This window comes from Bison bison, unplaced genomic scaffold (assembly GCF_000754665.1).
Source record: "Bison bison bison isolate TAMUID 2011002044 unplaced genomic scaffold, Bison_UMD1.0 scf7180017864180, whole genome shotgun sequence".
NCBI lineage: Eukaryota > Metazoa > Chordata > Mammalia > Artiodactyla > Bovidae > Bison > Bison bison.
In genome coordinates, this window is record NW_011494752.1 from 15,545,035 (window position 1) to 15,557,653 (window position 12,619).

The window sequence follows — 12,619 nt, forward strand, 5'->3', positions numbered from 1 at the left end:
GTGGGGAGGGGGCGGCGGGGAATGCAACTTTTAGCTGACTTAGCACTTCTGGTGGCCACCCAGAGCAACTCCTGCCTGGGGAAACCTGAGGAGGAGGCATGGTCTCAGGTCACCAGGAAACAGAATGAACAGCTGTTGTAGTCCTACCTGTAGTGGGCTCCAAAGCATTTTTTTTTTTTTTTTTTGGCCTAGTCCCTTGGGAATCTTATTTCCTTCGTCAGGGATTGAAACTGTACCCTCTGCATTGGAAGTGTGGAGTCTTAACCATTGGACCACTAGGGAAGTTCTAGCTTTTTTTTTTCCAAACAAAAGTTTGAACATATAGAAAAGTAGAGAGTATGATACTCTACTTTTACCCACCTAGATGCAGTTTACCCACCACCTAGATACAGTTCCTAACATCTTGCCATATTTGATTAAGTTGTTGCTGTTGTTTATTTACACATATTTCACATTTTACCTCTAATTAATATGCATCTCAAAAAAAAAACAACCCACAACACTTTCCTACACAATCACAATGCTGGCATCACGTTTAACAAAATTGACAATTAATCTCCAACGTTACCCTCTTACTTGTCCCATTCTCCTTCAGTTGGTCCTATTGATTCTGGAGCCAGTCAAGGACCAAATGACATATGTGTTCATTTTGACTCTAAAGTCTCTTTTACTTTAGGACAGCCCCCCTCCACCCTTTTTAAAATCACATAAATGTCTGACAAGGGCTATGGAAAGGCTAAATTGTTCTGCAGAATGTCTTGTCTTCCGAATTTATCTAATTGCTTCCCCACGTTGTTATTCCTCTACACACTGTGTTGTTTGTCAACCGGAAGTAGTATCTAAAGGTTAAATGTCTGGGGCAAGAATGTTCTCCAGTGATGTTGTGTTCTCCACATTGCATCATACTGGGAGGCGTGCGATGTCAGGCTATCTCACTATTAGTGACGCCAAGCGTGATTTCTGGGTTAAGGTGGTGACAGCCAGACCTCTTTTGGATCTTCTGAAGGGCAGCCCCTCCCTGTGCTTTGCAACTCTACTGTTAATCAGGGAGCATCCTGATCCTGACTGCTTCTCCTCCAGGGGCAGCTGTTTTTCTCTTCAGGGTTATCTGTTTCCTATTCAACACACAGAGTGGGATCAACTGTCTTGTCTTTCTTTATTCAACTTGTCTCTGATTTAACACATCAGGACATTCTTCAGATTGACAAACATCTCTTCCAACTGGCACACACTTATACTACACTCATGTTTTCAGGTAAAACACATTCGTTCATTAACCTCAGCATGCCTCTGGCTTCCACATTTCAAAGGGAAAAAATATTATGCGCTACAGAAGAATTCCCATATGTCGTCTGACTTTGCTTTTTTATTCTATCCTCCATGAACAGCACATTTGGAAAATTCCCACACACTCCCAGGCAGACAGATACCTAGTCCTTCCTTCAAGCGTCCCCATCTGCTCTGTTGCAGCCTCTTTCCTGTCATCCTGACTCCAAACCTTGGTGCCATCTTGACTGCTGTTCCCTGATGTCTTCCTCTCTCCCTAAATCCAGTTAAGTAGCTGGTGCTATTGTCCCCATCATTTCCCACTGCCACCACCTAGTCTTAGTCCTCTCACTACTCCTGCAACGTGGCAGCTGCCTCTCAACCTATCCCACCCCTCCCAGCCTCTACTCGCCCGCCGCCAATTCTGCAGGGCCACCGCCCCAGTAATCCTCTGAAATAGTCCCTAGAAACCACCCTTCCTGGCAAAGTGCTGTAACCTCACATCCAATCAAGTCCCCTCCCTGTCCCCTCACCTTGCTTCTGATTCTGTGCCTGACCACTCTGGCTTCCTATCCTCTCGTGCATTCACTTCATTCAACCAGTAATATTTATTAAATACTGTTAATATTTATTAAGTATTGTTTTAGGTGCTGGGGTTTGGCAGTGAACATGACAGGCAAAAATCCTGGCCTTCAAGAAGCTTAACATTCTCGTGGGGAGATATGGATAATAAACTAGCAAATATGTCAAGTGGTTAAAAAGAAGAACAAAACAGCATCGGGATACAGCAGGTCAAGGTAGGGAGATTACTTCAGTTAGGAGGTCAGGGAAGGCCTCTTTTAGGAGGTGCTGTCTGCTACAGACTGAAGGAAGGGAGAGCTAGTTCTGTGGATAACTAGGGCAAGAGTGTAAGGACAGAGGTGGAGTCAGTGCAGAGACCTCAGGTGGGAATGTGCAGGCAGGTTTAAGAAATCAGCAGACCTGTGTAGCTAAGTAGAGTAGGTGAGAAGGAGAAAAGTAGGGAAGGGAATGAAGTCAGAGAAAGAATAAGAACCAGTTTAAGTAGGGCCATGGTGAGGTAAGTGAGGTGGGAAGCCCTCAATGCATTTTAGGTAGGGGTGGTATAACTAGATTTACAATTCTGAAGGATCACTCAATCTGGCTGTTATGTGGAGAACAAACTGTCAGAGGCAAGGGTGGAAGCAGTCAGATTCATCCAGGGGTGAGACGATGGAGAAGGGATGGTGTGGAGACTGGAGGTGATGGCATGAGGATGGCTTCTGCAAGACTTTGCTGACTTGTGCAGTGTGAGATAAAAGGGGGAGCGAGTGCACAGATTTTGGCTGAAGCAACTGAATGGAGAGCGCTGAAGTGGGCCCACTGGTGGCCACAGGGGACAGGTTTCAGTAATGTGCAGGGTAGGGAGTCAAGCTTGAGGTCTGGCGGGTGTCAGGTCTGAGACGCCTCATAGACACTCAGGCAGAGGTGTCAGCTAGCAGCTGCAGATTTATACCCACTATCAAGTCCAGCATGCAGGGGCGATGTGAACTTGGGAATCATCAGCCAGTGAGAGGTGGTGAAGGCCACAGTCTTGGATGAGACCAATGACATCACAGAAAAGAAGACCAAGGGCTGAGCCTGAAAATACCTTTCTCTTCTTTTTTTCCATTTGAAGCTCACCCCATTATTCTACCCAGGGAGGCCCCTTCTCTTCCTCCAGGAAAGCCTCCTCTAACTACCCAGCCCCATTGCTGAACCTGCCATCTCCTCAAAGGGCCGAGCCCTGGCCTTAAACCTTCCTCTGCTTCCATCACTGTGGGCTTATAAGCAGCACCCTCTCTGACCATCTGTCTCTGCCACTAAACCCAACAGCAGATGAGATGATCTGCTCCTGGGTGCTCAGGCAAATCTTGGTGAATTGGGTAGAATTCTATCATTATGTACTAAAACGAGCTGCAGACAGAAGTGCTGTTCCCTTGAACCTGGCTCGTCTGTTATGACCTCTGCTGGCTCAGCTTTTTCTAGTCCTATCCCAGTCCCCCGGTTCAGAGACCACACCATGGTGATGACCATCCGTAACCTGGTGTGATGATCAGTCGCTAAGTTGTTTTCAACTGTTTGCGACCCCATGGACTGTAGCCCACCAGGCTCCTCTGTCCATAGGATTTTTTCAGGCAAGAATACTGGAGTGGGTGGCCATTTCCTCCTCCATGGGATCTTCCTGACTCAGGGACCAAACCCTCATCTAATGCATTGGCAGGAGGATTCTTGACCACTGAGCTACCTGGGAAGCCCCTATCCTTAACCTCAGCCCACTCCCAATACTAGTCTAAAGACAGTGGCAGCCACATGTTTAGTCTGCATTGCTCTCTTTCCTCCTGCAGCGAGCCCCAGTCCTGAGCTTCCCTCAGGAATCTGGTCCCTTCCATCCACACCCTCTTCCCTTCCCCTCACTCTTAGGCTTCCCACGCCAGTTGTGCACCCAGGGACAGCTGGTAAAATTCCTCACTGCAATCATCTTCAACTGCTCTGCCCAACATGCCGCTGTCAACAGTGGGCAGGTGAGGCTGCAGAGGCCGGGCCTGGGGGACACTGGGCCACATAAGATTAGCCTCAGCAGTGGATGTGAGGCCAGAGTTCGGGCTGAGAGCATGCGAGGGTCAAGGCTGTGATGGGTTTATGGATAGGGCTGGGGTTGGAGTGGCGACTGGGTGAAGGGCAGCACTGGGGCTGAATGATGACTGGAGTAGAGCTTGGTCCAAGCTCGTAATGATGACTCAAGTTGGGTTGTGGAGGGAGTAACTGAGGGGCTCCTGTTGTGGACAGGATGTGGCCAGGTGGAGTAGCAGGCCAGCCCAAGGCTCATTTCTCGGTGACCTCTTTACTCTGGGTCCTCCTCCCTCCTGGGTGACTCACACAACCCAGTCCTGGAACGCTGGGTAGGGGGATAACAAGGGGTGACCCACCCTGAGTCACCCTCTTCCTCACTTCCCTTTTAACAACCCCCTTATTTCCCAACTGCAAGATCTAGGATGGTAGGGGCAGGAACAGGGATGTTGAGGAGGGAGATGGTCCTTCTTTTTTGGCCAACTGACTCAGTTGGGTTGCGGGGGGCTCTCCACAGCATGACTTTGGGGCCTGGATGCCCAATGCCCCGTCATCCATGAGGCAGCCCCCACCGCAGACCAAGGGGACCACCACCCTGAAGAGTTACCTGGACACCCTCCCGGAAGTGAATACCACTTGTAATAATATTCTCCTCTTCTGGTTGGTCAGCCAAGAGCCCAAGGATCAGGTGAGTGGTGGTGGTGGTGGTGGGATGTCTGGGTTTGGGGGGAATTTGCAGGGCCTGGATAGTGGAGGTGGTGGTAGCTGTCCAAGCGAGTTTGGGAGCCAACATCTGGCATTTATGCTGAGTTGCCTTGAGTTCTTCAGTTTCTTCAGGAAATGATAGTTGGGCCCCAGAGACACACTGAAGCAAATACCAGTTTAGTGGCTGGGTCACAACTTCCATCTAATTCACCAGTTTAACCAGTCTATCCACCTATCTGTCCATCCGTCCATCCAACCACTTACTCACCCATCAGTCACTCATCCATTCACCCAGACATTTGTCGGATCCCTCCCATGTGTCAACACAGTGCTGGGCACTGGGAACATAACTCTGAGTGAGAACTTTCTGCCTGCAAGAATCCTATGGTCTACTTGAGGAGACACACAGGGAAAGGAAAAGGGCACCACAGTGTCATAGGAATTATTCATGAATTCCTCCATTCAGTCCATACTTCTTGAGCACCTGCCAAGTGCCAGATACTGGTGCGCAGATATGAACCTTGATGTTGTACGTAAGCTTACAGCCCAGTGACAAGAGGTAAGGATGGGGCCTCATGGAACCTGACGAAGTCCAGGCAAACCTGGAAAGACGTCTTGGAGGAAGTGACATCTAAGATGAAACCTTTCGGACAGGGAGGTGTAGGGCAGACAAAAGAGGGGCAGGGTTAGTTTCTAAACAGAGGGAAGGACTCTACCAAGTGAGGCAAAGTGAAGGTGAGAGTCTGTTGGTACATTTGCAAGAGCATAAACAGCCCAGTTTGGCTGCAATTATTTGTTCAAAAGACAAACGGGAACCATTGAAGGGTTTAAGCCTGGGGTGACATGGCTGAATTTGTGTTTTTGCAAGGGCGCTTCTATGGCTATGCAGATGGATGGGAAGGGTAATTTTGGAGGCAGGACCGACAGCAAGGAGGCTATTAGTTAGGCCAGGCCAGGGGAGCAGCCCTTGAATCACCAATTACCATTATCTCCATTTACACATTGGGTCATCAGTCATGCCTCTGCCCTCCTGGTCTTGTCCCCAAGCTCTCTGCTGTGATATCCTCATTTCTCACGCTTGACTCCATTTGGCACAAATATTTTATCTCCCTAACAAGATTCAACTTATCATCTCATCGCCTGGGAATGCAAGAACTCGTCCCCCGATGCTAATCCTCTTTGGTCTCACTTCCCAAGGATTTGGAGACATTCATTTCAGTCATTGCAAAGGAAAAACACTGGTTTTTGTGGTTTTTTTTTGTCTACTCACAGAACACTACATTACTACTCTCAATACTCTCTCTCAATATTTCCAGCCACCAAATGTGTGGGGGTGGTTCCCATAGCAAGCAGTTCTTCAACATCAGTTGGGTGTCCTCTGTGTTAGTTGCTCAGTCGTGTCTGACTCTTTGTGACCCCATGTATTGTAGCCTGCCAGGCTCCTTTGTCCATGGGGATTCTCCAGGCAAGAATACTGGAGTGGGTTGCCATTCCCTTCTCCAGGGGATCTTCCCAACCCAGGTCTCCCGCATTGTAGGCAGATTCTCCCAGCACCTCCACATGGGTGTCAATGTGGGTCTGACCCATCATCACCAGGGAAGCCCGTGATGAAATCTAACAATTGTCCTCTAATTGAGCTCAATTCTGACACTGTCCACCTGGAGAGGTGTCAGATCCCACAGGTGAAGGACTCAGTCCCACAAGACTGCTCCTCCACTCCACCCTCCTCACCCCCTTCACGTGACAACTGCAAGTCCAGCTTATCATCTGAGTTTCTGACCAACCCCTCCTCAGTTTTGATCATTTGCTGGGAACAGCTCACAGAGCTCAGGAAAATATTTACTTACTAGATGACTGGCTCATGCTAAAATGACACAACTCAGCAATGACCAGATGGAGGCACTCCAGAGAGCAAGGAGTGTGGGAAAGGGCGTGGAGTTCCCATGCCTCTCTGGGCCCTGTCCCAGCACCTCCACACGGGTGTCAATCTGGAAGCTCTCCAAACTCGTACATGAGGGATTTTTATGGAGGCTTCATTACCTAGGCATGATTGATTAAATTATTGGCCACTGGGGATTAATTCAACCTTCAGTTCCTCCCCCTTCTCCAGAGACTGGGGGGTGAGACTGCAAGTTCTAACCTAATCACAAGGTTGATCCCTCTGGCAACCAGCCTCCAACCCCAGGGAATTTCCAGAAGTCACCTGGTTAACAGAAGCTCAGGTGGGGTTGAAAAGGGCTTATTATGAATAACAAAAGACACCCTTAACACTCTATCACTATGCAGTTATAAGGGTATTAAGAGCTCTGTGCCAGAAACACAAAACCAAATATATTTTTCTTATTATAAGTCACAAAATCACACTGGAAAGGGAAGAGTACACAAGAGGATGAGGGTGGAGAGTTCCCTTTCTCATAAGCCAGTGGGACGCCTAACCCGGAAAGTCATAAGGATAACAACAATAATATACAGCACCTATCACTTCCTGAGGATCTATCATGTGTCAGTCATTAAATCTTATGTGCGCTATTTCAAAATACAAATATAAGTAAGGGGCTATATTTAATATGCTTAATACAGTGACTGGCGTATAAGTGTTCAATAAATGGTAGCTCCATTTTACAGGGCAGAAAACTGAGGTTCAGAGACACCAAGCAGTTTGCCCAAGGTCACAACTAGTAATTAGGCATTGAACCCAGTCATTCAGATTTCTGTGCTCTGCTTTATCAATAGTGACACTATAGTTTCAGAAATTAGATGTTGATCTGGTAAATAAGACATAAAGCTGATTCTTTGAAAAGACCAATAAAATAAAGAAACCAGAGATGATTCAAATCAAGAAAAAAATTAACATAAATGTACAACATCAGGAATGGAAAAGGTATGAGAAGAATGGAATAATTAGAAGAAAATACTACTTACAGTTTTATGCAAACAAATTTGGAAACCTAGATGAAATAAGTAATTTTTTTAGGAAAACTTAAAAAACCCCAAGCAAACAAACAAAAGCAAAATACCAGAAGAGGTGAAAACCATACATAAATGAAAAGGGTTGTAAAAGATCTGATCCCTCTCCTTGTAAAGGGAGATTCTATTAAACTTTCAAGGAACAAATAATTCCTAAGTCATTCACACTGCTTGAAAGTATAGAAAAAAGTAGAAGCTTCCTAAATCATTTTACTGGTAACCCTGATACCAGCACCTGGCAAGAGCAGTGCTCTTAAGAAAAGAGAAGTGAGTCTCAGATAGAGGGTTCTAGTCCCAGATCCACATTTCCCACCTGTGTGACCTTGGATATGTAATCGGGCCTCTCTAAGCCTGTTTCTTTATCTGTAAAGTGGGAATGATGAAGTACCTGTCTTATCGGATTGTTGTCCTGTTGTGATGGTCCATGTAAAGCTCTTGCAACATGTCCACTGTAATTAAGAAAATAAAATTATAAACTCATTCCACTTAGCTACAACAATCTTAAAAATATATCATTAGCCAATGAAAGCCAATAGTATATAGTAAAACAATAATTCATCATGATGAAGTATAGTTTAACTTAGGAATGAAGGGTTGGTTCAGCCTGATGAAATCTAACAATATCCATCATTACATCAGTAAAGAAACACACCATGTAATCATCTCAATCAATACATGCTGAAAAAGTGTTTGATAAATCAGAATGGCCATTACTAATAAAAACTCAGTATAAGATGAAACTCCCTTATGGAGTTTTGATATTTCAGAAAAGAAAACACTGGACTTATGCTGAAACAATAGAAGTCATTAAAGTCAGAGAGGAGAAAACAAGGCTGTGATTTAACAGTTTCAGGAGGCTCTGTTGGTGCAATAAAACAAGGAAAAGAATTTTTTAAACATCAGGATTGTTGGCAACAGTTTTATTATGTGAGCAGCGTGTGCTGGTTAAGAGGCTGGCCCCAGGAACCCTGATGGTGAACTAGTGGTGTACTGCGGTCAAGCCCAGAGGGGCAGTCCTGTTCTGCTACAGGGTGGGACTGACCAGTTCATTGCGCTATTTTTGAATAGAGGTTGGCTATAGCACCCCACTCCAGTACTTTTGCCTAGAAAATCCCATGGACGGAGGAGCCTGGTAGGCTGCAGTCCATGGGGTCGCTAGAGTCGGACACGACTGAGTGACTTCACTTTCACTTTTCACTTTCATGCATTGGAGAAGGAAATGGCAACCCACTCCAGTGTTCTTGCCTGGAGAATCCCAGGGACGGGGAAGCCTGGTGGGCTGCCGTCAATGGGGTCGCACAGAGTTGGACACGACTGAAGCGACTTAGCAGCAGCAGCAGGCTGGAAAGCACGGTGGCTGACTGGGAGACGCCTCAGAACTGGTTGTCTTCAGGAGTTGCCTTTTGTGTATTCTTGGGCATATCTGGTGGGACGTTTATGTTGATTTCAGTAGTGTTACAGACATGGTTATGTTTCATTCATAGAACAGTGACCCAGGCACAGGAAGGGACCTTTTTAGGGATCAGCGGGCTACTCTGCGCAGGTGGCTGGAACGGTGGTTCCGGGGTTTCAAGGGTTTGCGTTTACAGTGGCCGTGGCTGGGTGACGCCTGCCTTTAGAAGCCACCTTGACTGCATTTGTTGACAACTGTGGCCCTGAACATCATCCTGACCCCACACCTAATTTTGTCCCAGAGGCCCCTGGGCACCTACCCGGACGAGCACTTTACAGAGGAGGCCCCGCGCCGGAGCATCGCTGTCTTCCAGAACCGCCTGGCTCAGATCTCGCGAGACATCCAGGAGCGGAACCGGGGCCTGGCGCTGCCCTACGCCTACCTGGACCCTCCCCTCATTGAGAACAGCGTTTCCATTTAACCCCCTCCTCTTACCGCTAGCGCTAGCGTGAGGAGGGCCACCTTTTTAGGATCCTCCAGGCCCTTCTGTCCTCTGTTCTTGATCAGCCTGCACTTTCTCGACGCGTTTTGTACCCACGATGGCTCTACCATCGCATGAACTGGGCCCTAAGCTGGGAGGGACCAGTCCGGCAGTGTCCGCGATGAGAATCTGCTGACTGAAGTCAAACGCACAACAGGCCCTTCGAAAGGAAGGATCTCCATCATCCCTTGTCCTCCTTTGGGCAGCCTCCTGTGAAAGCCTAGCCTATTCCCCATATTCTATGAAAAATCTACCTCCTCTCATCAGGCCCAACTTGGGATCCTGAGCCCGCCTTCCCAGTCCTCTCTCATTCCTAAATTCTTTCTTCTACTTCACCTCTTTGTTTCCACCTTCCTCCCATCCTAGGACCAATTCAATCCAACTTACTCTTTTGGAAGAACCTGGAAACTGGACAAGGAAGGATATGTGCTCTGGATCTGCCGTGTGGTTCACTTTGACCCCTGCATCTTTACGGGAAGGATTAGAATTAGAGCCCAGTTTACCTGTACCTCTAACTGTAGTTCTCAGGGCCAAGCTTCCTGGCCTGAGTGTGTGTGTGTGTGTGTGTGTGTGTGTGTGTGTATAGTCTCTCTCCAACTCTTTCCTATCCCAACTATCATCCACCACCCACTTTCTGTCCTTAAGCCCAGAAACTTCAATAAAAATTAGTATGCATGCTAAGTCTCTTCAGTTGTGTCTGACTCTTTGGAACCCTATGAACTGTAGCCAGCCAGGCTCCTCTGTTCATGGGGATTCTCTAAGTAACAATACTAGAGAATACTAGTGGGTTGCCATGCCCTCCTCCAGGAGATCCTCCCCACCCAGGAATTGAACCCATGTTTCTTACATTTCCTGCATTAGCAGGCTGGTTCTTTACCCCTAGCAACTCCTGGGAAGCCCCAAAATCAGTATATTTGGCTCCCATTTCATTTTTCTTTTTGTACCTGTGTGTATGTAGATAGGTGGGGTATTCAGAGATGAGAGAAAGAAGGAGCCACAATGAGTCCCTAGAATAGCTGCTCTGGAGACAGGAAGCCTCCCAGCTCAACCAATTACCTAGCCAGGCCCTACATTCCTTCACCTCCCAGACAGAGTGTGTCATCCTTCAGGAGGTGAAAGAGTATCCAGACTCAAGCTGCTGCTGCTGCTAAGTTGCTTCGGTCGTGTCTGACTCTGTGCGACCCCATAGATGGAAGCCCACCAGGCTCCCCCATCCCTGGGTTTCTCCAGGCAAGAACACTGGAGTGGGCTTAGCGACCCCAGGGACTGCAGCCTACCAGGCTCCTCTGTCCATGGGATTTTCCAGGCAAGAGTACTGAGTGGGGTGCCATTGCCTTCTCCGCTAGACTCAAGGGGTCGATACAAAAAACATAGGTATTAGGTATGGCTGAGAGATTTTGCTGTGTACCTGAAACTATCACAACATTGTTAACTGGCTGTTACTGCAATATAAAATAAACAGTTCATAAAATACATAAATAGCCTATAATTTTTTTCTCCTTTAGTTAATGTAGTGAGTTATACTGGTTTTCTAATGTGAATAAATCTTGCATTCTTACAAAAAAAAAAAAAAGGTATTTTGCAAAGCCTGAGAATCCAGTTTCCGGGTGTCAGGTTGTCAGCATTGCCACTGAGATCTGTTTCCTCTTCTGAACTCATGGAAGACTCAAGCTCTGGTGCTCTTGTGCATGGGTGGAGTCATGGCTGAGTTCTGACCAACAAGCGATGAGCAGAAGTGATGTGGGTCATCTCCAGGCAGGAGTATTTAATTGTTGGCATAAGCCCTGGAGACCTCTCTGCCTCTGTTCTCAGTTCAGTTCAGTTCAGTCGCTCAGTCGTGTCTGACTTTTTGCGACCCCATGAACCGCAGCATGCCAGGCCTCCCTGTCCATCACCAACTCCCGGAGTCCACCCAAACCCATGTCCATTGAGTCGGTGACGCCATCCATCCATCTCATCCTCTGTCATCCCCTTCTCCTCCTGCCCTCAATCTTTCCCAGCATCAGGGTCTTTTCCAATGAGTCAGCTCTTCCCACCAAGTGGCCAAAGTATTGGAGTTTCAGCTTCAACATCAGTCCTTCCAATGAACACCCAGGACTGATCTCCTTTAGGATGGACTGGTTGGATCTCCTTGCAGTCCAAGGGACTCTCAAGAGTCTTCTCCAACACCACAGTTCAAAAGCATCAATTCTTCGGTGTTCAGCTTTCTTTATAGTCCAACTCTCACATCCATACATGACTATTGGAAAAACTGTAGCCTTGACTAGATGGATCTTTGTTGACAAAGTAATGTCTCTGCTTTTGAATATGCTGTCTAGGTTGGTCATAACTTTCCTTCCAAGGAGCAAGCGTTTTTTAATTTCATGGCTGCAATCACCATCTGCTGTGATTTTGGAGCCCAGAAAAATAAAGTCAGCCACTGTTTCCACTGGTTCCCCATCTATTTGCCATAAAGTGACAGGACCGGATGCCATGATCTTCGTTTTCTGAATGTTGAGCTTTAAGCCAACTTTTTCACTCTCCTTTTTCACTTTCATCAAAAGGCTCTTTAGTTCTTCTTCACTTTCTGCCATAAGGGTGGTGTCATCTGCATATCTGAGGTTATTGATATTTCTCCCAGCAATCTTGATTCCAGCTTGCACTTCATCCAGCCCAGCTTTTCTCATGATGTACTCTGCATATGAGTTAAATAAGCAGGGTGACAATACACAGCCTTGACGTACTCCTTTCCCTATTTGGCACCAGTCTGTTGTTCCATGTCCAGTTCTAACTGTCGCTTCCTGACCTGCATATAGGTTTCTCAAAGGCAGGTCAAGCGGTCTGGTATTCCCATATCTTGAAGAATTTTCCACAGTTTATTGTGATCCACACAGTCAAAGGCTTTGGCATAGTCAAAAAAGCAGAAATAGATGTTTTTCTGGAACTCTCTTGCTTTTTCCATGATCCAGCGGATGTTGGCAATTTGATCTCTGGTTCCTCCACCTTTTCTAAAACCGGCTTGAACATCTGGAAGTTCACAGTTCACGTATTGCTGAAGCCTGGCTTGGAGAATTTTAAGCATCACTTTACTAGCGTGTGAGATGAGTGCAATTGTGCAGTAGTTTGAGCATTCTTTGGCATTGCCTTTCTTTGGGATTGGA

At 46.9% G+C, this 12,619-nt stretch overlaps 1 protein-coding gene across 1 annotated transcript in view; it reads left to right on the forward strand.

Moving 5' to 3' along the window:
• The window catches only part of ALOXE3 (arachidonate lipoxygenase 3), a 19,931-nt gene extending 10,512 nt beyond the window's left edge, over window positions 1-9,419 (forward strand). The window contains exons 13-15 of the mRNA XM_010843055.1: window positions 3,727-3,827; window positions 4,391-4,561; window positions 9,240-9,419. Coding sequence (XP_010841357.1) covers window positions 3,727-3,827; window positions 4,391-4,561; window positions 9,240-9,419 — 452 coding nt within the window. The remainder of the gene's footprint in view (window positions 1-3,726; window positions 3,828-4,390; window positions 4,562-9,239) is intronic.
• Window positions 9,420-12,619: the final 3,200 nt, after the last annotated feature.